General features: G+C 55.6%; 1 protein-coding gene across 4 annotated transcripts in view; it reads left to right on the top strand.

Moving 5' to 3' along the window:
• MYLK (myosin light chain kinase) overlaps positions 1-24,040 on the top strand; it is a 246,884-nt gene extending 222,844 nt beyond the window's left edge. For 3 of the 4 annotated variants that reach the window (XM_045287510.1, XM_045287511.1, XM_045287507.1), the window contains 6 exons: positions 842-965; positions 8,645-8,797; positions 11,090-11,213; positions 18,228-18,357; positions 19,834-19,965; positions 21,997-24,040. In XM_045287510.1, the coding sequence (XP_045143445.1) occupies positions 842-965; positions 8,645-8,797; positions 11,090-11,213; positions 18,228-18,357; positions 19,834-19,965; positions 21,997-22,238 (905 nt within the window). In that variant the 3' untranslated portion in view covers positions 22,239-24,040. The remainder of the gene's footprint in view (positions 1-841; positions 966-8,644; positions 8,798-11,089; positions 11,214-18,227; positions 18,358-19,833; positions 19,966-21,996) is intronic. The other variant, XM_045287508.1, reaches the window with a different exon arrangement.
• Positions 24,041-24,245: the final 205 nt, after the last annotated feature.

Below are 24,245 nucleotides of genomic sequence, written 5' to 3'. Positions count from 1 at the left end.
CCCCCCCCACGCCCCACCCCACGAGCTGCTTTCTCTTACAGAAAGAAAGGGTGGGCTGGGGCAAGGACTGGTGTGTGTGGCAGTGTACCCACCACCAAGCTAAGTGGACAGGCAGGCCACAGCCTCAGGAGATGGCGGAGCCACTGGGAGCACTCACAGCCCCAAACTGCAATGCGCAGATTCCTGTGGTGCAGGGAGGGTGGTGTCCCAGGGTGCAGACACCTGGCCATGGTGTGGGTTGAAGTGTAACCGAGCAGTGCGTTTGCCTCACAGGGCTTTGTTTTAGAACATTTGGGGCATCCGCTGAGACCAGCTCTGGGCACCCATGGTTGGCGAGCCCAGGAACTGGGACCCACGAATGAGTGGTGTGCTAACACCAACTTTACTTGTGCTGTCGAAGGACCTGGCCCAGGAGCCAGGCAGCTGGGTTCTCTGACCTGGGTGGGAACTCACTTCCTGTAGCCTGGGCATCAGGCCTAAGGGCGTGAAACAGGAGCATCCACCGGAAACAGGGAGCCCGGACGGCAGGCCAAAGTCACTGGTCTGGGATTGTTAGAGAGATGTGGGTTAGTAATCAGTCCTGGTGTCTGCCCTGGGCAACGGAGGGGAAAGACACACACACAAAAGCACACCGGAGGCCAGGGCTTTTGACAAAGCCAGCCTTGCCTCCTCCTCCCCACCCCACTGACTCGCTTCCCTGGTGATGAGGACAGATGCTGGGCTCTTGTCCTGCAGTGGCGGCCAGTGGCAGGCCTGGGGGCAGGGCCTCTGCTTGCGCGGGCTGCTCCCTGGGGCTGGTTCCCAGGTGTTCAGCCGTTAACCGTCTCGATCCCGGTTGCAGAGAACGCGGGGTCTCTGAAGGTCCTCTTTGGCACCCCTGAGTTCGTGGCCCCGGAAGTGATCAACTACGAGCCCATTGGCTACGCCACAGACATGTGGAGCATCGGAGTCATCTGCTATATCCTGTGAGTCTGGGCTTGATCTCCGGTGAGGAGGTGGGTCAGTGGGGAGGAGGGCCCTCATTCCAAGTGGTCCTGACATTCAGGCCGGGGCAGGCGGGTGACAGCAGGAGCCCTGCTCTAGCATCAGGAGGGTGGCAGCCACCCCCCCGCCCCTGTGCGCTGCCTCTCTGTGGGGAAGTAGTTCCACATGCTGAAATGCCCACTGGGCTGCTGGCACACCGTGCTGGCCAGCAGGGCCTTCGGCATGAGAGCATGCAGTCCCGTGGGGGGCGGGCCTTGTGATCTCCCTGAGGGGGCACCGCGAGCGGGGAGGGCCCAGGCTCGCCCCCTCGGGGCAGCATCCCTGTCCTCAGTGGCAGCACAGGGTCCCACAGGCTGGCCCTGCTTCTCCTCTTGCCTTGAAGAGTGTGTGGGTTGTGGCCCAGCCGGGGTTTCGGCTGTGATGACAAGGGCAGAAGCAGAAGCCATTAAAAGTGTGCAGTCAGGGCTGACCAGCAGTGGAGAGGAAGAAGGAGACCTGTTACCCGGACCCCTCCTCCCCGGCATGGAGGTGCAGGAGTCAGCTGGAGGCCTCCTGAAACTGCAGGCTCTGCTGCAGAGGGGCGGGGGTCCCCCCGAGAGCCGCATTGCCAATGGGTTCCAGGCTGCCCCGGGACCCACACCAGAGTGAGGCCTTCTTGGTGGCGTCTCACTGGCTAGTCGATCCCCAGCAGGCACCTAGTGCAGAGGCGGCCCCTCCACTTGTCTAGCAAGTCACTCTGCCTTGTGGAGCAATACAGGGAACGCTGTGCTGGTTCACTGGTTCTTTTCTGGTTTGGCTTGAGCTGGGCTTCCTCATAAAAAGCATAAGGTTGACCTCTAAGAAACCTTTCTCGGTCCCCTGATGTCTTCAGCGTGGCCTGTGACAAGAGGCTGGGTGGTTCTGGGGTCCGGCTGGGGTTGGGGGCTGGTTTAAAAGGCTTCAGCAGACCCCCTAGTGAGGTTTATGCCTGAGGCTTTTCACTGTCTCCTACTGGCCGCCCTCAGTTGACCAGGGTCACAGGTCCTCTTGCTCCCTGCCTGGGGCCAACCTCAGCCCCCACCGCAGGGCAGGGAGGTCAGAACTCAGGGCTCACTTGGCGAGAGTGGGTCCAGCAGGGCGGTCCGGGTACTCAGGCCTGGATGGCGCCCACACTGCATCTCTGGACTCTAAGGTGCGGCCTCGGGCAGCTCGCTCCGACCCAGCCTCCTGTGCTGGCCCACCCCCCCCTCCCTCCCCAGTCGTCCAGGAGGCTGGCCTTCATGCATTTGTTCTTCAGCCTGTCCCCCGCCCTTGCAGGCAAGCGTTCCTGAGCGGGGTTGCACATGGTCCTCGGACAAGCTGGTGAGGGGCTCCTGGCAGAGACTGGATTATGTTTGGCACTGAGGTGACTGGGGCTGGCAGAGGACGCTGCCCAGGCCCCACAGAGCTGGCAGGGTGACTGACCGCCCCAGTTTGCCCCAGACTGAGGGGTTTCCCGGATACAGGACTTCCTGTGTTAAAACCGGGACAGCTGGACAAGCCAGGACAGAGCAGTGACCGGAATGCCGAGTCGATGGCAGTGGGAACGCACCTCAGGCCCTAAACCCAGACCAGGAAACTGCGCTTGGGGACTAGATAGCCCTGAAGGTTACACAGCAAGCATAGCATGGGGATGTAATGGGCGGCCCCGAACCATGCACTTAAAAATGGTCACAGTGGAAAACTCTAGTTATATATGTTTTACCGCCGTCTATTAAAGAGGAAGAAGAAACCAAGTCCCACCACAGCCCAGCAACCCTCCTGCCACCCCTCCCTGGTCACTCTCCTGCCCAGCCCCAGCCAGAGGAAAGCTGGCCCTGCTCAGAACTAAGGCCATCGTCCGTCCTGATCCCCCTGGACAGGACATGAATTAAATCAGGCCAGAAGGCGTGCTCGGCTGCTCTGGCCAAGGCCATTTGTGAGACGCGTCTGTTGGTCTTCTTGCGAGGAGTTGAAGGGGATGTATTTTCAGAGTTACCTGGGCAGCAAAACAGCTGCTGCCCCGGATCCTGATACAGGCCAGCGCCACATGGGTCAGAGTGGAATGGTGTTGCACCTGGTCGATGCAGCTGTGGCAGGTGACCAGGCCTTTCTTCCGCAGCGCCTCTGGGTGGACTGGAACCTCTAACCATTAGGCTAGTGGTAGAGCATGAGAGCCATTTGCACCACTCAGGGGCTCCTGACTGACTGCAGCCCAAGGTGGTTATGCAGTCGGCCTTGCAGAGCTGTGGGGCGGTTTCCGGTGGGGGCTATCGCAATATTCTGGCACCTGTCTCTTAGTCAACAGCTGGCGTAGTGGTTACACGGTGAGCTTCTGACCGCCAGGTCCTCAGTTTGAAACCACCTTGGGAGAAAGACGGGGCTTTCTACTCCCAAGAAGAGCGACAGTCTCTGAAACTCACAGGGGCAGTGCACTTGGACCTGAGCATTCTGTTTATAAGACCTAGACCCAGGATCACCGCATCCTAAGAGCACGTTATTCTGACGTCAAAATCAAGTCAGTTGGTGGCGTGTAGTCCTGGGGAAACGTTACATGGTGTACTCGATCACGTTGGCAGCTAATAGCAGCAAGAAACAGGGAAGTACTTTTGAAACAGGAGAGGAACCGATTTTGACAAACAGCACCAGCCTGAGATGTGAGGCCAGGGGGGCCAGGAGACGGCCAGGGGCTGAGGACCAGGCAGTCCAGCCCTGGGCCAGCCCAGCGCAGAGTCCTGGTGCCTGGCCTCTCCACTGGGGGCCGCTCGGCCTGCTGGGACGCTGCCAGGCCAGCTCTGGGGTTGGGGCTGGGAGTACGCTCCCAAGCTTCTGCTCTCTCAGCAAAGTGCGAGCTGCCAAGGACCGAGGTTAGAGCCAACGATGGCTTCTGGCAAGTGCCTGCTGCCGAGTTCAGGCCAAGCAGCTGGCAGCACCCCAGAAGTGATTCCCCAGCTGCCTCACAACGCCCTCTGCCCTGTTCTGAGTCTGGTCCCAGAGGCACCACCCGCTCCACCCCAACTCCAGCCCGCCCTTCTGAGGCCTCAGGGCTGGGAGTTGGAGGTAGAGCACGGAGAAGGGGTGCCCTATCTCCTCATTAGTCAGCACACCCTCTTTAGTTAACACTGCCTGGGCCAGGCGGTCTGCCGCCCCAGCTTGGTCTGACTTTGGTAGAGAAGGTCCCTTCCCTGGGAGCGGAGGCCCAATGCCCAGGCATCAGTCAGCTGCTCAGACCCAGGTTTGGATCGAAGGCTCTTTGGAGGGCTTGGGCAGCCTCACCCCAGCTCCTGGAACCTCCACCCACTGCTGCATGTCAGGCCCTGCCCCCGCTTTCCCGGTTTGTTCACCAGGGAGTGAAACAAACAAACAAGAGAACTATCCCCACAGCCACGGAGGAGATGTCAAGTCATGGTGTCCCTGCCTAGAGTTTCCAAGGCTGAACATTGCTACAGGAACAGACAGCCTCATCTTTCTCTCAAGGAGCAGCTGGTGGGTTTGAACCCTCGATCTTGTGGTTAACAGCCCCAATACTGACCGGAGAGTGCCACCAGAGCGATGGGCTGTGATTCGGCCCAGGCTGCTGCTTTCTGGGCCACGGCACAAAGGGACGCTGGGCTCTTGGCTCTTCCTGTGGGCACTGCCCCACCCTGTCTCTGTCTCCCCACCTGCCAGGCAGGGAGAACTGGCAATTCAGCTGGGTCACAGGGGCACCCGCCCTTTCCTAGCCACCAGGGTCCAGGGTCCGGGTGGCATCACAGGCTACACCAGTAGGCTGCCAGCCATAAAAACAGCGGTTCAAACCCAGCTGGTGCTCGGAGAGAGAGAGTGACGAGGCTGTTAAAGGTGAGGCTCTGGTAAAGATTTACAGCCTCTGAAACCCTGCGGGACACTTCTGCACTGACCTGTCGGGTGGCTGTGAGTCGGCAGTAGAGAGTGGGGACCCCCTCAGTAGTCATACTTACCAGCGTGCGTTCCCCTTGGCTGGCCACTCTTGCAACACCCACCCAACCCCCAACACCAGGAGGCGGGCCTTTCTGCACCCTCCTCTCACCTGCCCTTCTGCCCTGAGAAGTTTTATCCTAAGGAGAGATACAGAGTTTCAACATTGGAACACCATAGCCCTGACCTTTGTGATGGATGCACACAGAGGCGAACATCTGATTGCCGGCAGTGATTGAGAGACCCTAGGCGTACTTGCGCAAGTCCAAGTAAGAGAGTGTGCAGGTGGCGCTGCCTGCCATCTCGGGAAACCAGCTGAACCCGTCCATCAGTTATACACGGGGGCAGACTAGGAAGAGGGCACACCGTTGCTTTTGTAATACTCCTGTACTTTTGTGTTTTGACCAATGATAACTTTTTGGGTGTGAAAAGACATGTGCCCCTTAGGCACATCCTAGCAACAGCTTTGGTGCATGTACATACTCCTATGTAGGTGAGAATCCTACCGCTCGGAGCAGCATTGTGGTATTTTGCACGCTCACCTCGTTACATCGACAAGCCGGGCTTCATTTTACAGAAGGCAGGCTCTTTAATCTGGAGCCTGCTGAGGAGCTGGGGCGGGCTGGGAGCCAGTCAGGGTGAGGGGGTTGTTTCAGAAGGCTGGAATTGCCAGGGAGGAGGCTCTCCCTTAACATTGCAGAGATGACAACCTATCTGTGCAGGATTTCAGCTCCAAATTAGGAAAGGAGGTTTGCTGAAGGAGAACCTAGCAGCATTCCACAGAGGGTGGTTCGCTTTGGGGAGTGCTGCAGGACTTTCCTCACCAAGAGTCAGGAGTCCTGGTGGTGTCCTAGGTTGCACGCAGGCCTGGGAACCACAAGGTCAGCAGTTCAAACCCCCCATTGATTCCTTGAGAGAAAGATGAGGCCTTTGGTACCCATAAAGATTTACAGCCTCAGAAACCCAAAGGGATGCTTGTTCTCTGCCCTATGGGGTCACTATGAATTGGAATTGATTCGATAGCAGTGAAGTCAATAAGGAACCCTGGTGGCACTGAGGGATAAACATTGGGCTGATAACTACAAGGTCATCGGTTGAAACTGTGCCTTGGGAAAAAGATGAGGCCGTCCTCTCTCGTATTTTTACAGCATGGGAGACCCCGTGGAGGACGCTAGGAGTCGGGGTGACTGAGTGGCGGTAGGTCTGGGTCACAGAAAGACAAAGGAGGCATGGAGCTGACAAGCAGGAGTCAGGCTGCCCTTGGGGACTTGCGAAGGCTGGAGGGATTGGTGCAGAAAAGAGGAACCCAGGCCCAGAGGGAAAAAGGAACTGAACATCATCCAACGACTGAGGGATTGGTCATTTGCAGCCCTTCCCTCTGGGGTGAGGCTCGGAGTGGTTATCGCCACGCCTTCTCAGAACTCAGTGCTGCCTCGCTCTAAGAAAACGAGCTTCCTGAGCAGTGCCGTGCTCAGAAACCTTACTGCGCGGTGGCTGCTATTGTCAGGTTCCACCCCGTCTGTTCCGGCTCATGGCGGCCTTATGGACAGCAGAACACAACACGGCCCTGTCCGCGCCGTCCTCAGAATTGCTCTTGTGTTGTTCACACCCTGGTGACGTGTGTGTTGCTGTCCTGCTGGAAGCTCTGTCCCTGGCATTTCCAACATCAGCCGGGTCACCCACAGCGGGCAGGCTTCGGCGGAGCACCCAGGCTATGAAGGAAGAATAGGGCTGCCCACTGAAAACCCTCTGGACAGCAACACAGCAGAGTGGGGTAGGGTAAAATAATTCAAGTACCAAAGAGCATTAGAAGGGTTTGTCCTTGTCGATGGCAATGGGCCACGAGGACTAGAGGGAAGGGGCTAGCGAAGCCTTAGATGGGGAAGCTGATGGCAGGAGAGACCCAGATCCATCTCCCGGGGCTCAGGCGGGGCCAGGGCAGGACCAGCGGCATCATTGTGGGGCTTAGTGTAAATTGAAAAGTCTACTCCTTCAAAGGCCCATCTGCATTTCAAGATGGCAATGGCAGACCAGTGACCTAAAGGTGGGTCTCGGGCCGAGGTCGCCCACTCACAAAGCCTACCCTGTGAAGGTGAGTCAGGGCAGATGGCTGACCTGAAGGTGAGGTAAACAGAGGTGAGAGGTAAGGCAGGAAGCCAGGAATCTGTTCCAGGGTGCTTTGAGATCCAAGAACCCGTTACCTGCCAAATAACACTTGGCTTCAGCTCCTGCTAAAATGAGTCATCTGGGAGCTCCCATGGGGAGAGGCCGTGGAGGAGACCCAGTAGAACCTGGGTCTGTCCTGTCCGGGGCCCGAGACCAGGCTCCTCACTGGGGGCCAGGCCCGGGCCGGCACTCCGGTGCCACAATTGAATCCATTTCCATAGACATGTGAGTCAGATGTGGCTGTTTAGGGCCTAGGTTCTTGAGTCAGGCACCGGGGTCCAGCGCTCATTGGCTGGGACCCCTTGGGCAGATCACTCAGCCCACTCTGTGCCTCAGTTTCCTCATCTATAAAACACTGTCCTGAGAGAGAACCAGCCTGTGCAGCACGCATTGGGCTGCTCACCACAAGATCAGCCGTTTGAGAGAAAGCTGACCCTCTCTACTCCCGGAAGGATTTAGTCTCCGAAACCCACAGGGGTCTGTTCTACCCTGTCCTATCGGGTCACTGGGAGACAGGACCAATTCTGTGGCAGTAAGTGAAACATTGTAGGGTGGGGTTAAGAGTAAATGCATTCATTCTTTTTAAACTCATTGCCCAGTACCTGGCAAGTATTAAATGTTTGGTGAACGTTGGCTGCCATCACAATGATGGTGGTGATGATGGTGATGGTAGTGGTGGTGGTAGTGGTGAGTTAAATTGTGGTCCCTCATTTTACCAAAGAGGAAAAGAAGAGAGAGTAGGGGAATGGGCCAGGGTCACCTGGGGAAGCTGTGGCCTCTCCATTGATTATGATACCTCCTGGGGACACTTTCTGGCTTGGCATCAAAGCCTCACTCATGTGCAGATGGGGAGCCAAGCCTTCGCTGCTGCTTCCCGGTCAGTCTGTCCATTCAATGTACCCTTGTGGGCATCCCTGCTGGGCTGGGCCCTCATGGTGCTGACATGTAGCAAGGTGGCAGGTGGACGAGAGGGTGGGGGCTGATGGACCAGTGATAGCTCCTCTCCCCTTTCTTAGCTCCCAGTGATGGTGGGATTACAGGGATGCGGAGACGTGTTCCCAGTGGAAATCTCCGTGCAGGGGGCTCTGTGTGGGGCAAGTTTCTAGTTGGGATGGTGAAGACCAGAAGGCAAGGACGGGCCAGGGCCTCACCTGCCCTACACTGCATGATGTGGAATCTCTGGATGGTGCAAACACCTCACGTGCCTGTCTGCTAATCGCCAAGTTGGAGGTGCACATCCACCCGAGGTTCCCTCAGAGGAAAGGCCACTGCTGAGAGAAAGCCTCGTGTAGCCCCGTTCCCCTCTGACACAAGCCGGGTCGACGCAATAGCAACAAGCCCCGATAGCATGGTAGGTAACTGCATGGTGAAGGTGGGCACGCCACGTGCCTTCCCCTCAGGCCTCACAGGCCCCTGGTGTCACCAGATAGGAGACCCCACACAAGTGCAGGGAGAGGAGACCCCGGGCCTCCAGGACGTCCGAGGAGTCACATCATTTTCATTCAACCAGGGGCCCTCACTCAGTCACCCATGCTTTGCTCTCCGGCTCTTCTCTCCCCAGGGTCAGTGGACTGTCCCCTTTCATGGGTGACAATGACAATGAAACCTTAGCCAACGTCACCTCAGCCACCTGGGACTTCGACGACGAGGCGTTCGATGAGATCTCCGACGATGCCAAGGATTTTATCAGCAGCTTGCTGAAGAAAGATATGAAGTAACTGGCCGAGCCTTCATCCCTTCCCGTTTCCCCACTCCTGGGGTGGTGTCTCGGGAGGCGTGGGTTGTCCCCATCTGTCATGGCATTGAGAAGGACCACGTGGGGCTGGGGAAGGAGGGGCGTAAACATCCTCCTGGCCGAGGGTCCCTGAGTAGACACCATCCTGGCCTCTCGGGGCAGCAATCCTCCCAGCACATAGAGCCACACTAGACTGCTACCGCAGCTCCACCAACAACACCTGTTGTTTGGTGTGCATGATGGTGGCTTGTCAAAGCCTGCCCTCCTCGGGGCCCCTGAGGGTGGCTGAGGAAGAAGCTCCTCAGCAGGTGATGAGGCTGAATTAGCACCTCTTCACGGGCTCCAGCCACCCACCCGAGTGCCAGGCACAGTATTTTCTCAAGCCGAAATGGTTTCAGAGCCACCTGTGTGAACAAGAGCAGGGTTAGGCTGCGTTCCCTGGGCACTGGATTGAGCCCACCGTCTCTGTGCTCTGGGGCCGCCTAGAGCCGCCCATCTGGTCAGAGGCAGAATGGAATGCATCTAACAGTGGTGTGTGCACGTGCATAGGTGGCCCAGGAGGGCCCAGAGAGGTCTCAGTGAGGGGCACAGGGCTGTAGGGGGGCCCAGCGCAGAGGTGGGCCTGGGGTGTGGTGAGCTGGCTGAATGACTGATGAGGGGATCCGCTCAGTTAAAGAGGGTGAGAGGGCATGGGGATGTGAAGGCCGCTGTCCCAGGGGAAGGGGGCGGGGGCTGTCAGGTGAGAGTCGCTGGCCTGTCTGGCCCCTCCACTGGAAAACCCACTGCCCCTGACTCAGTTCTAACCCACAGCGTCCCTGAAGGACAGAGTAGAACTGCCCCATTGGGGGCGTAGTGCGGGGCTTTTTAAACGTTTCCCACGCACGGCCCCTTGCTGCCCAAGAAATTCACCACACCTCAGGTGTGTGATGCGTCTGGTTTTGAATTCAATTCTGGTCGCTGTGCATTCAGAGACCTTTCACTGTTGCCAATGTTTGTAGCAGCAGTTCAAACCCACCAGCAGCTCTGTGGGGGGAACAATGAGGCTGCCTCATTGTAAAACTTTTCCGCCATGGAAAAGCGCAGGGCCATTCTCCCCTGCCCTATGGGGTCATGGCCAGTCAGTGGACGCAGCGGCCGTGGTTTCATGTTCCATTCTTTGCTGAAGCAGGGGCCCTGGGAGCCTGGGTTGTACTTGGCAATGGGCAGCAGCTGGGAGGCTTGTCAGAGGAGGTGGGGGAGGTGAACCGGGCAGTGTGCCTGAGCAGGAGGGGGCAGGACATGGAGGCCGTCTCAGCCCTGTGACAGGGAGCCTCACAGAGCCGGGAACCTCCCTCCTGAACACTCTGGTTTCTGTCAACAGAACTTTGCTTCAGGAGGATTTGGCAAATGGCATGGCGCACCCACCCCGTTCCCCCTTGGCGCCATCCAGGCGCTGTGGGGAGTCCTTCTGTCTTTGCCACATGGACTCACCCGAAAGAACGGATCTTAATCAAACCGCTTGAACACCACCCCCACCCCCAACCCCCAATGCTTCCCTCAAATACCTCCTCCTAACTGCGTTTTGTAATCTCTCTCCATTATGAAACTGGAGGCAATTTGCAAAACACAGGAAAATCACAATCGGCCCTAGCTCCTATAGCTAAAGATCTGTTACACTCCCCCGCCACCCCCACCCCCATCAGTTTTGGGGGCCCATTCGCTTTGGGCTTTCCTAGTGTCGTACAACGGAGGTTTCTGATACTGATCTGGAAATAGCTCTAGATGCCTGGGGCTTTCAGAAAGATTAAATGTGTCCGTGTAGTTCCAAAGTGGTTATCGTTGATGGGCTGTGTGGGGGAAATCCCTCAAACAGGAAAAACCCGGTGTTCCGCCACACGCACGATAAGTCATGGACTTATATGATTCTCAGAGGTCCCGCACGCTCCACTCTCCCAGATAGATGGACAGAAGGATGTAGGCCACGGGGCTCCAAAGCCCACTAGGATCGAAGGGCTGTGCTCAGCCTGCACAGGTCAGCTGTCTCCAGACACATCAGCCCTTTGACCTAGACCCATCCCAGGCCTCACGGACCCACAGGTCATGGGTCATCAGTTGCTTCCCTGGTGGTCACACCATGGAGGAGGCGCTGAAAGTGCAGTGCCCCCGTGGGATGGCGGGTGGCCTGAAAGTGGGGTGCTCTGCTGTGTGAGGGAGACAGGGGACTGCCCACATCTGCTCTGGTCGCTGAGGTGCCCTCCTGCTCAGTAACCCTCTGACCTCTGCCCCCGTCAGAACTCGCCTGGACTGTACGCAGTGCCTGCAGCACCCGTGGCTAATGAAAGACACCAAGACTATGGAGGCCAAGAAGCTGTCCAAGGACCGCATGAAGAAGTACATGGCCCGGAGGAAATGGCAGGTACTGCGGGCAGCCAGGCCTTTTCCCTGATCTTTCCCAGGAAAGTTTCCATTTATTTCTGAAGTCGTCTGGGACCAATTTAGACCCCTTAGGTCGGTGTGGTGTGGGGATGTGCTCGGCCCTCTTACTGGCCCCAGCATTGCCCCAGGGGGGATGGGTTTCTTCGCTCCAACCATCTCTGCAGCCCTGTTTAGCTTAGGCCCAGAGGGACCACCAGGAGGGAGGCCTCAGGCTGCCCAGCCCTATCTGGCTCACACCCCCAGCGTTTCCTGCCTTCATGGTGGGAGTGAGCGATGGCACCTGTAGGCTTATTCGTCACACCTGGAGAATGGCTGTCCTTTCAGGTGAGCTGATGCTCTGACATTGCTTTATGATGAAAGGGGAGGCCAAGAAAGAAACCTGGGGAGGGCCCAGGCAGTACAGACGGTTAATGACCCTGACTGCTGGCCTGAAAGTCAGAGGTTCCCATCCGATGGATGGGGCCTCTGAAAAAAGACCCGGTGACCTGCAACCAGGAAAAGCCAGCACCGGTCGCTTACCCTCTAACACAGGCATTACTAGCTATGTGTCCCTGGTCTGTGACTTCTCCCCGCTGGGCCTTTACTGTCACCTCTGGAAGTGGGGCTAAGAATGGTGCCCACCTCAAGCACTGTCGTGAGAACGAAACAAGGCCATCTTCAGTGGCCCGTATGTAGACACTGCCCAGCACAGAGCCAGCGGGCAGAGATGAGAGTGTCATGTATGAAGGGCTGGCCCAGGACCGGCTCCCAAGCACACAGTCTTAACCACAGCAGGAAACGGTCTTTGATAACGGGGATAAAAGGCTCAGCCAAAGCAAAGCGGAGTTGTTAGCACCGCCGTCGTCTGTTTGGCTTTTCTTGTCACGTTGTTTTTGTAGCGTGGTGACCGCTTTCCCATGCCGGGCTGCAGTGGGGTACGTGGTTCCCATACTCAAGGAATGTAGTGTCACAAAGGGCTGCTGGAGCAGAGACATAAAAGGGAAGAACGCACGCCAGGAATATAGGCAGGCAGGCAGTATAGCTCTGCATGACCATATATGAGAGTGGAGGGAGATGGAGCCTGTCCCGCCGGAGTCGGGTGTCATGAGGGCTTGCTGGCAGGGGAGGGCTGGGCACGGGACATGGGTTAGAACACAGAGAAGCGGGGATGGCAGCATGATGGGTGGTGTGCAGCCTCAGAAACCCACAGGGCAGCCTGTTTGAAGGCTAGGTAGGAGCAGACGAAGCCTTGGAGCTGGGGAGTCGGGGGCTTGCAGGGCACGTAGGCCTTTCCTTTGACAAAAAAGGAAGCCCTGATGGCATGGTGGTTACCCACTGGGCTGCTCACCATAAGGTCAGCAGTTCAAAACCACCGACCGCTCTGTAGGAGAGAGATGAGGCTTTCTGCTCCTGTAAGGAGTCGCGCGGGCTTCGAAGGCCACAGGGCAGCTCTCCCGAGGCACGCGGGTCACCCTGCGTTGGGATCAACTCGATGGCAGTGAGCTTAGTGTGGGGTTTACGTGGCAGCAGAGAGGAGATCACTGGTACAGGGGCAGCAGGTAATTTGCTTGTAATGTGCCACACAGGGTGATAACCAAGCTTCCCCCGAAAAGCCCAACTTCATGCAAAGGTTGAGAGAGGGAGCTGAGGTGTCTGAGGGTCTCAGGTGGGGGGGGAAGGCCCCACCATCCTGTGCACGTGCCACAGGTGGGTACAGGGGAGCTCCTGCACAGTGGGAGATGTTCTTGGTTGACTCCTGTGGGAAGCTTAGGTGGGGCTCCATGTCTCTCTCAAGTGCAAGGTGAGAGTTGGAACACCTGCCAAACGCACTGCTGTTGAGTCCCATGCCAACACATAGCGACCCTGTAGGAGGGGTAGGCCTGGAAATCCTGAGGAGCAAGCTGATGGGCTTAAACCACCAACCTTGAAGTTGGCAGCCCAATGTGTACCCCACTATACTACCAGGGCAACCTCCGCTGCAAGGAAGCAAAACGAAGCCCCTAACATTGAGTTGATCTGGCTCCCAGTGACCCTGGTACTGTTAGGGCTCATAAGGTTCTTTCCATCAAAGAGGGGTCCACAAAATCAGAGGTTGGCTGTACTATGATCCTGTGGCCCCCTAGGTGTCTGGAGAGAGTAGGGTAACTCTGGAGGGGGTGGAGCGGTCCTCGGAGCTTGATCTAAGGCAGTGGTTCTCAACCTGTGGGTCTTGACCCCTTTGGGGGCTGAATAAATCTTTCACAGGGGTCCCCCGATTCATAACATTAGCAAAACTACAGTTATGAAGTAGAAACAAAAAATAGTTTTATGGTTGGGGGTCACCACAACACGAGGAACTGTGTTAATGGGTTGTGGCATGAGGAGGGTTGAGAACCACTGATCCAGGGCTTTTGCTTGAGGGAGTCTTGCTGTGGGTTACAGGGCAGCCTGATTACCTCAGACTCCTGGGAGAAGCGGAATGTGTGCAGACAGACCCAAGCCAAGATGGCACCAAAGCCCAAGGGAACGGACAGAGAGAGAAGACGCTGATGTTTGTCACTGATTGTCTTCCTATTGCCTACAGTGCTATTGATGACGGATGTCCTAGACGTGGACGTAGAAAGAAAGGGTAGAACCCAGAGAAGGGGCCTGAATTCCACTCTGAAATGCAGGTGGCAGGCCTTGGAAGTGACTCCCCCCCAAAGAACAGCAGTCGGGTTTCCCAAACGTGCACCCAAAAGTAGTGTCGAGACCCAGACCCTACTGTGCGCATGTGTGCTGTCCCTAAAGCCCGGTTTTCACCGGCAACAGCGCAGCCGCCTCTGGCCCCCTTGGTGTGACATCGCTTCCTTGGGGACGCTGGCCCCACCGGCTCCAGGGGCTGCGCCTTCCAGGAGGGGAGTGGGAGAGCAGCGGGGTGGCGTGTGCTGGTGGGAGAGGGCAGGGCAGGCACAGGTGCCCAGTCCTCGCTCCAGCTGCATGAGAGAGAGAAGGCTCTTCGCTGGGGTAGTGACGTCCATGCAACGTCCTGGGAGGAGGAAGGACAGGGGATCCTTGGACAGAATGGCGGTGAGGGATGCCGACTCCCCGCGCAGTTGAAAACTCAGGTCGAACATTGGATTCCCCAGGATGTTACATACGGCTGGCCTGCTGTTGATTGGAAGTCTTACCAATTACATAAACCGGCGCTTACCATAAAGGCCCACAGAAAAGCAGCATTTAAAAATATGAGACCAAAAAAAAGGTATTTCCCCCCAAAAGGACACGGCTTGAAGCCTGCTGGCATCCACTGCCCAGATGGCTCTGTGGACTCCCTCTTCTTTATGGACCACAGCTCACTCTCTGGACCCGGGTCCCTCAGGGTGGCGGCACCCGCAGCGCGGCTCCTCACCACAGAGCACACATCACACCACCCTCTGCTCTGGGAGCACTACCAGCACCGCCCGTGGCGCTCTGGGTGGGGCCTGTGGTGGTGCGGGCACCACCAGGCACCCTGGAAACCGCGGGAGGACAGAAGAATGCCACTCTGGCACAAGACGCAATTTCCCGGAGGCGAGCTGCTGGGAGGGAGATGATTGCCAGGACATGGTGTTTGGAACCGTGTTGTTTGAGGGCTGACTGTACTATGGAGACAGAGCCTCGTGCACAAACGTCCATAAAGAGGTGGGGTAGGGGTGGGTGAGCTTCGGGCTGCTGACCGCATCATCTGTGGTTCAAACCCACTAGCTGCTCCACGGGAGAAAGATGAGGCTGTCCACTCCTATAAAAATTTACCATCGAAGAACCCTTGCGTAGGGTCGCCGTGAGTTGGCATCTGAAAGGGGAGGACTCTTTGGGGTTTCTGTTAGACCTTGTAAAAGTCCAGGCAGTGGAGAAGCGTGTAACACGGCTCCTGCGTGCAAACTGCCGGCTCTGTCCTCAGAGCCTAGAGAAGTGAGCTCTTGACTCAGTCTCGCTCTCTCCACCGGCACCTCTGGATACGATGTAGTTCTCAGGGGACCACTGGCATATCCTGGGGGCCTGTGAAGGGTCTCCGCTTCTAGAATGACCAGCTTGGCCCCGTTTGCAAGGGACTACTGTCCTGGTTTCAGCACTGAAAGACCTGAGCAAGCCAGGATGGTGGGTGACCCTCGATGGCTCTCGGGAGAACGGGAGGGGCTAGTGCGGACACTGGAACCCAGGCGCTCAGGAGCCCAACCTTGGCACCACCCTCGGGAAAGAAGAGGCTGACGCAGATGAGAATTGGACATGAGAATGGCAGCCGGGCGACCTCAGTCGTCCAACATTTTCCAGCAGTCTTGGTTAGTAAAGAGGAAACAACTTCAGCTCAAAGGCACGAGACGGGAAACCTGGAACACAGGGATGTGCTCTGTTTTCCATTCCAGCAAGTAGCTGCCTTACCAAGCCCTCTTTCATAAATTGATTCCCCAAGATTGAATTCTGATGCGGATCCCTCTACTGATTCTTATCAAGCACCTCTGAGGCCTCTCCCACACACTGGCCTCCTCACAGCAGGGATCTTGCTAAGAGACAAGAGGAAGGAAAGGCACCATCGCTCTGCACCGTGCAAGGGTAGACGGTAGTCCCAGGCAGCCGCAGCCCAGCCTGAGGGAATCTGGGGTCTCACAAGGCGTTGCTTACTGTTGTGCATTTGTGGGACCAGAGAAGACCCGAGCAGCAGGAGCTCAGAATCTTCTAGTCCAATCACCTCAAGACCCTGAGGCCCAGAGAGAGGAAGTGACTCACACCAGGCCATACAGTAATCACGCGTCCCTTGCTGGGCATGGACCTACCAAGTGTAGAAACTCTGGGCTCAGAGCAAGGCAATATGTGTGGGATAATGGGTCATGTGGCTGATGAAGAAATAGCCTGGTTTATCAGGAGGGCAGCTGTGGCCACCTCTTGCTTGAGGCCAGGGTGAGTTCTTATGGGAAGAGCTGGGTCTCGGGAGCAGCCCCTCCCAGGAAAGCAAGGAGCACTGCCAAGTAGTCTGCAGGTTACAGTGACTGACTGACACAGTTAAGCTGGAAGGAAGGTAGCTATTGCTTCACCTTCTGCTCTTAGTGACCCCATTGTCCCAGACATGCCACTTCCCTGTGGCAGCAGAGGGCCAAACACGCACCCACACCATGCAGGAGTGTGTATGAGAGGGTAGGCGGCCAGAGGACGGAGCCAGGTGGAACGCCTGTCAAGGTGCATGAAGAAAATCTGTTGCGAGGAGACGAGGTGGTGTAGCTGTAGAAAAGGGACCACAGCCATGGCGTTGCAGCCGCGTTATATGCATGTGATGGCTGGATGTGGAATAAGGAAGACTGCGAATATGTATTAGCATGAGGGTGCCAGTGGTAGGTCTCTACTCAAACCACACACACACACACACACACACACACACACACACACAGAGTCTGAAGCTAGAGGCCTGCTGGCCAGATAGTCTAAAAGTTTGAGCCTTCACAAGATGGCTTTCCCAGCAGGGCTGCGGCCCAGTGGGAATGACAGGAGCAAACCAGGTGTGTGCTGAGAGGCTGCACAGCCTGCTCTGTGCGTCATTGCCTATGTGTGTCATTCCCACCGACCTTCACAAAAGCATGAGGAACTTTGAGGGTGAGCAGCAGACACGGCTGTGCATTGCAGAGGTTTCTCTACGCAAATCCTGTGCTTGGCAGAGATTTTACAGTGCAGAGGACAGACCTCGCAAGTGCTGGCACTGTCCAGAGGGATTCTGCCCCAGGCCCCTAAGGGGCCTGCCGCTGCAGCTAGATGCCATGCGTCCAGTTGGTTCCGACTCACAGGGACCTTATGTACAACAAAAGGAGCCACTGCCCAGTCCTGCGCCGTCCTCACCAGTGTTCTTAAGTCTGAGCCCATTGTGGCAGCCACGGTGTCAGGCCATCTCGTGGAGGGACTGCCTCTTTTTTGCGGACCCTCCACTTGTCCTTCTCCAGGGACTGGTCTCTCCTGAAAATGTGTTCCAAGTACGTGCGACTGAGTCTCACCATCCTTGCTTCTAAGGAGCTCTCTCGCTGTACTTCTTCCAGGACAGATTTGCGTGTTATTTCGGCAGTCTATGGTACTTTCGATATCCTTTGCCAGGATCATCATTCAAATGTACTGACTCTTCTTCGGTCTTCCTTACTCAATGTCCAACTCTCACATACCTGTGAGGCCACTGAATATACCATGGCTTTGGTCGGGGCCACCTTCATGCTCAGGGTAGTCTCCTTGCATTTCAACACTTTGAAGAGGTCTTGGGCAGCGGGTTAACCCAGTGCAGTGTGTCGCTTGATCTCTGTTCTGTTCCCTTGGGAATTGACTGTGGTGCCCAGCCTTGGGAAATCACATTGCCGCTGCCTTTTACTTTGCCTGGGTGCTCCTTTGGGATGCCTGAGTGAGCATCGGGGAAGAAGAGCCTCCACAGCCTCTCTGTGCAGTCATGGGCGTGTGCTGGGCCAGCCAGAAAGCTTCTGGAAATCTCTTTACGGATCTAAATCATAAATAGAACCAAGCGGGACCTAGGAGAGCACCTTGTCCAAACCCCCCTCCTGATGCTGAAAGGGAAACCGAAGCCCAGAGGTGCAGCAGCGAGTTGCCCATGGTCACTCGAAGGCTGAAGGATCTGTAGTAGTGACTGTCTTGGCCACTTAAAAGCCTCTCACTAGCATTGTTTTATGAGAAACCGCCTCGCTGGGCCCCGCTCGCAATAAGTCTTTGGAGCTGTCTCCACCCGCCGTGGCTTTATATAAACTATCCCTTTTATGGGAGTGGAAGCGTAGTCTGAAGAGGGTTTTTGTCTCCTGTTAACCTTGTTTAGTCACATTAACGCGCACATCAGCTCCAAGGCCCCATTCCACTCTCCCAACATCTCCTGACACGCCGAGTGCTGAGCGGAGCAAGCTTGGACCGCGGGACACTGAGCCCTCCTTCCAGGAGTCCAGCTGCTCCTTGGGCTCCCGGACAGGCTCTTCTGGGAGCAGGGGGCACTGCCCAGCCAAGCCCAGGGACACTCCTGAGCCCAACCCCGCTGTCTCTTTCCCAGAAAACAGGCAATGCTGTGAGAGCCATCGGGAGACTGTCCTCTATGGCCATGATCTCAGGGCTCAGTGGCAGGAAGTCCTCTACAGGGTCGCCCACCAGCCCACTCAATGCAGAGAAACTCGAGTCGGAAGGTAAGGAGCACGGTGGGGAGGTTCCGGCCATTCGGTGGAGAGGGAATTGGGAGATGGAGGAACTTCTGAAGGCAGTTTTAGGTTTTTGGGCTCTTTTGTGTTTTTTGTTTGCTTGTTTTTTAATACAGCCTGGAATGGTCAATTTAGGAATTCGGAACTACTTGGGGATTGCTCTGGCATGAGGGCTAGCCATTGCTCTAATGGTTGCCGCCTTAAGTGAAACTGTCTTCAAAGGGAAGGTTCTTTTTCATCTACCAGAACTGGATGGCCCTTGTTATGCTTTGGCCTGCATTTTGTATAAGAATGAATGAAGCCATATTAAAAGAAAACTCCTCTTCTGGATATAAACGCAATACTGGTAGAGTGATAAGCCAAAGCAACATTAAAATCACATCTACTTGTGGAACTTCCTATGAGGTTTTTCTTTTTCTTTTTTTGGTTTTGTCCATCCTGTGTCTGTGTTTTCGTTTTTTGATGAAAATTCACTTGTATAGTCCATATTCTTTGGGCAGTGTCCTCGATGCTGAAGCCAGGTAGCCTGATTGGCAGGTTCCTCCCTGGGGACCAGTAGGGTGGGTGGCTTGCCCATTTGTCCTTGAGATGCGGTCCCATCCGGCTCCTCAACCAAGGCCTCAGCCTCTTCCAGGATCAGGAGCACATGGGGCCTGACCCCTCTCTCCCCTGAGGTTCTTCAAGTGGGCAGGGCTCCCCTGGCCCTGACCCCACTGCCTGGCGCTCCTGGTGCCCACAGTGAGAAGTCCACGTCTCGATCCCTTGTGTGCTCAGAAGCACCAACGAGGTTGCCAGGTTGCTACGAGGCTTCTGTGTGTCTGGGGACAGAGTCTGTAGCCCACGGGCCTATTCCCTCTGCCCCAGGGCTGTCATTCCCAAGGGGCTCAGCAGTGGAAGGAAAGAGAAGGAGATGGGACATGAGCACCTCAGGGTGGCATCCAGCCCTGTCCTAGACGAGCCTCACACCCCGGTCTGCAGTGACGCCCAGTGAGGGCCGTGTCCGAGGCGGAGAATTAAACTCCTGGCAAGTTACAGATGTTCTGGGGCTGGGTCCTCCCTCCCGGGTGCCTGTTGCCAGAGGGGTCCAAAGAGGTTCAGACACTAGGAGAGGGAGATTCTGTCCTTCCCAGATCCAATCGTTGGAATCCCAAAACGGCATGAAATTCGGCCAAAAATCCTTTTTAAAGATCATTTCCATTTTCTGTGTGTCAGCATCAGGGAGGCAGGGGGCTGAACACCGCCCCCACTTGGGCACAGTTCTCCCTCCTGCCAGAAACCATTTGGCAGTGGGCCAAGCCATCCCTGGGAGAGGGGCGAGCTTAGGACTCGTTCTCTAAGCTGTGTGATCTGCTCAATTAAACCAACTTAAGGGGAAACCCAAAACTTAGACCTCAGCTTTCCCCTGAGGGGAGAAGCGAGAGTCAAGAATGAGGAAATGGCCTGGTCCTCCGGCTTCTCTTCCAGAAGATGTCTCCCAAGCGTTCCTGGAGACGGTCACTGAGGAGAAGCCCCACGTGAAACCCTATTTCTCCAAGACCATCCGGGACTTAGAAGTGGTGGAGGGAAGTGCGGCCAGATTCGACTGCAAGATTGAAGGTGAGCCGCCGCTCCTTTTCTCGTGCTACAAAGGCTGCGCGGCCGTGGCCGGTCTGGCCCCACGCAAGAGTTCTGTTCTAGAGGTGCTGAGAAGAGCCAGGCTTCCAGGGCTGCTCACCCCCACTCCCCACCTCCTGGCAGAGTTCATGCCCTCTCAAGCCCTTCCGAGGTTCGGATTGGGGGCCCACCTGACATTGCACCTACTGACACCAGCCGCTGGGCTGACATTAAGAAGGAATGGTCAGGGGTCTCACTGGCTATAGAACACGCCTACAGCAAGGCGCTTAGGAAGCTTCTGGGAGCCACGTGAAGGGCTCCCCTGAGGCTCTCCACGGAAGGTGAGCACCAGGAGCACAGGGTGCGGAGGTGGCTGCTACATCCACTCCCCGCAGGCCCTGGGATGCGACCCAGCTCTTGTGAGCCTCAGGCCCCTGCCTCGCAAGTGGCACCTCAGCCACTGGGATTTCTGGGGGATTCTGTGACACAACGTGCACAAAGCGGACACCTTTGGAGTGTTTTCAAGATGCCACGGAGCAAAGGAACAAGCTGGGGGCTGGTAAGGGTGACTTCAACGGGAACCCAGGAGCCTGGGCCAGCCTGCCCCGCCCTGCCACCTCCCATGCTTCCCCACTTCTGCCAGAGTAGAGAGCTGTTGGAGCCCCAGGGGCCTGCAGGGACTGGCCATGTTGTGCCTGAGAACTGAGGCATGCCAGGTCTTTTCGGTCTCCCCAGATTTCCACGTTCTAGAAAGATAAACAGCCCCAGGGACTGGCCTCTCTGCTTGAAGGCTGTGGCGATCTTTGCCAACCCGTGGGGGCTTAGGTCCCATCGGCCTGACCAGAGCCAGCACAGCGGTTTGTGCAGCAACTTGCCCAAGGTCACATAGCAGTACAGTACAGAGGAGTCCAAATGAATTAGGCCTCCGGACTTTGAGAGATTTTTTCTTTCTTTTTTTTTTTTTTTACCAACAGTGTGACTGTCTACTGCCTTTTGGGGAGTTGGGAATAAAAAGAACAGGTTTGCACTGGTGCCCTGTAAAATCTTTCTTTTTTTTTTTCCAACTTAAAAAAATGCAAATGGTTAACCCCTTGACTGCTGTCCTAAGGTTAGTGGCCGAACTCACCCAGAGGGGCCTTGGGAGAGATAGGCAGGGGGACCCCTTCTGGAGGGCCAGGTCCTTGAAAGCCGAGTGGTGCCCGTACTTCCACACTGCACACAGGAATGGATGACAATACGCTCAGATTGAATGGCGGGGGGGGGCCATTAAAAGAGAAAGCCCAGCGCTGCCTTTGAGCATGGAGAAGGAAGGAAGCCCGGGCCCACCCTGGTCCCTCCATCTGCTCTCCTTGGGTCTTCTGAAGCGGTTTCCTGCTCAGATGGTTACAGGCACGATCGTTTTCAGGCTCACATCTCTCGACGACCGTGTCCTGGCTCCCTCACTTCTGACTGGAGCTCAGATGAGAGATTCAGCGTCTTGAGCCCTGGGCTTGGGGTTTTATCTGCCATTTTGTAGAGATGCTGGGGTTTTTTTGGTTTGTTTGTTGTTTGCTTTTTGATAAAAAGAAAATTCTTCTGTAAGGAATGACAGACTCCCTACATTTGGATTTGGGGGCAATTCTCCTGACCGCGCTCTATCGGGTTAAAGGCAGGCTGTGGGGCTAGTCTGACCAACTGTAAAATACTTTACTTGTGGTTCCCAATGCTGGTATTTATAGCACATGCCTACTGACAAATGGCACTCAAAGTCACATCATACCTCTTTCACCCCAAATCAGATTCACAGCCATGGGGTCCAGGCCCACTCAGAGCCACCCTAAGGGATAGGCTAGAGCCGCCCCTGCGAGGTTCCGAGACTGTAACTCTTGACAGAAGTAGAAAGCCCCGTCTTTCTCTCGAAGAGCAGCTGGTGGTTTCAAACTGCTGACCTTGCAGTTAGCAGCCCAGTCCCAGAGAGGTAACTTAGTTGCTGCTGGCATGAAGTGACGAGGCATGCTGAATGACCATTTCTGCCACTGTCTCCCTGTGCCGCAGGCCACCCGGACCCTGAGGTGGTCTGGTTCAAAGACGACCAGTCCATCAGGGAATCCCGCCACTTCCAGATAGACTACGATGAAGATGGGAACTGCTCTTTAATCATCAGCGACGTCTGCGGCGAAGACGACGCCAAGTACACCTGCAAGGCTGTCAACAGTCTGGGCGAGGCCACCTGCACCGCGGAGCTCATCGTGGAGACCATGGAGGAAGGGGAGGGGGAGGGAGAAGAGGAAGAGTGAACCCCGAGCCAGAGGGAAACTGTTTCTAAGGCGTATTGGAAAGACTATGTCTCTAAAGCGGGAAAAGAAAAGAAAAAAAAACAAAACCACCTAAGATATTAAAAGCACCTAGTGTGATAGAGTCTCTAATGCCAGGATGTGGGGGTTGGTGCCTGGCAGCAGCATCCTCGGGCATTAACCTGAACTAGCCAGCACCTGACATGTGAGTGTAGGTAGTTCCATTGAGGGGAATCACATGGCAACTTGCCGGACCAGTGTATTTTAGGACAAAAGGAACCATAGATGGATCTTTGTGCTGTATCTATTGCTTCTTTTGTTCTGTATACTTATTTGGGCAAAGTCACACAGTCTGAAGCTGATATGCCCGAGGCCAAAGTGAGGGGCCCTGGGACCTGCAACTGCACCCCGCCCAGGGGAACCTGCGGTGGGGAGCAGCCGCCCCCCCCCCCACTAACCCCTCTACCCAGAACTGCAGCGCTGCTTTCTGAAAGCCCCTGAGCCCTTTGGCACATTGATTCCAAAACTGGTTGTGGGGTACAGACGTTTGAACACTTCATTGACCTCTGCCCCCACCTCCACCCCCACCCCCACCTTTCCCCCTCATCCCTGGTCCTGGGTGGAAACTTCCCATGAGTCCCAGGAAACAAGCTCGAAGGGCACTGTGCTTCTTAGATTCTGAAGACCAGTCTGCCCCGTCTCTGGCTTCTTCAGGAAAATAGATTCTCCTTCCAGACCAAATCAGTAAGAAATCTAAATGTAGCTCCACCCCCTTTGAAAGTGCTTAGTAGTTTCCGGCATTTCTAGTTGACCTCATGAAAGAAAACAAAACAAAACTCCTCCTTCCACCAGGCTTCATGTGTGTGAGGGGTGGGGAAGGTTTTTGTTTGCTGAAAAGTTTGCCTGGATTATTTATTGGCCACTAGGACACATATCCACGGGGGAAGGCCTTCTCCGTGTACTCTGGCCTCTCCTAGCAGATAGTCTGAGTCTAGCACCCCTGCGCTCGCTCGCAGCACGCTCAGACGGGCTCTGCCTGCCGTACTTCTGGGTCCCCCATGCTTTTCCCCTTGAACGCCCATCGACCATGCCCTCCCCCAACCTTGAGTATAGCCTTAGACCCCAGGAATGCACTCCGACTTGCATCTGTAGGAATTTGTTTCACTTTCTTTCACGACATTGGCACTTAAATGTTTCCTCGGAAATCTTTTCTGAAGGTCCTGCGCAAAAGGCCATCTTCCACTGCTAGACCCTAAAGCCTTTCCTGCGCGTGTGCGTGTGAGCGTGTAACATTCCAAGGAGGTTTTTCCTTCCCGGCCACTTCACATTTCCAGGGACCGCTTCATAATTCCTTAGGAACCCAGTTTAAATTCCTTCAGTGTAACCCTACACAGTATCAACAGTAGAATTTCAGTATGATTTAGCTTGATGCTAGCTTCCACTTTTATCTGCCGTGTGCTGCTAGTTTCAATTTGCCAGTATTTTTTTCTTTTTTGCTTTTAACGTTTCAATATTTTTTCATACTAGCCACAGTATTGCCACTATTTACTATAAGAAAGGGCTTTCAACTTGACCTTGAGCGTTCAAAGCTTTTTTTTTAGCCCTCACTTTTAACTCTGTTTAGGCTGTGATCTTGGTGTGCGTGTCCCATGTGTGCGTGTGTGCCGTGTACGTGTGTTTACAGGTTGTTAGTTCCTTCTTGACATGTGTTAACGTTCTCCCGGTTTACTGCGCCATGGGAATGGTAAATGAGAACACTACAGCTGTAGTTAACTCACCGTTTTTAAATAAAGGGTTCCACTGTGCGTGCTGTTTGTGCCGTCTGTGCCCCCCACACACGGGTGGGAAGCTGCAGCGACGTGAGGAAGGCCTGGCTTACGGGGCCGAGGTTTACTCGGGAGCAGGATTTGTATAGTTCTGTCTAGGCTTGGTAGCCTAATTTACACACTCAGACATCCCTTTCAACTATCTGCTTGGCACAAGTACCTTCTAGAACAATATCTATGTATC

The sequence above is a fragment of the Echinops telfairi genome, unplaced genomic scaffold (assembly GCF_000313985.2).
Source record: "Echinops telfairi isolate 266 unplaced genomic scaffold, ASM31398v2 ScPeMD7_17;HRSCAF=63, whole genome shotgun sequence".
Taxonomy (NCBI): domain Eukaryota; kingdom Metazoa; phylum Chordata; class Mammalia; order Afrosoricida; family Tenrecidae; genus Echinops; species Echinops telfairi.
This window is presented reverse-complemented; position numbering and strand designations above follow the sequence as displayed.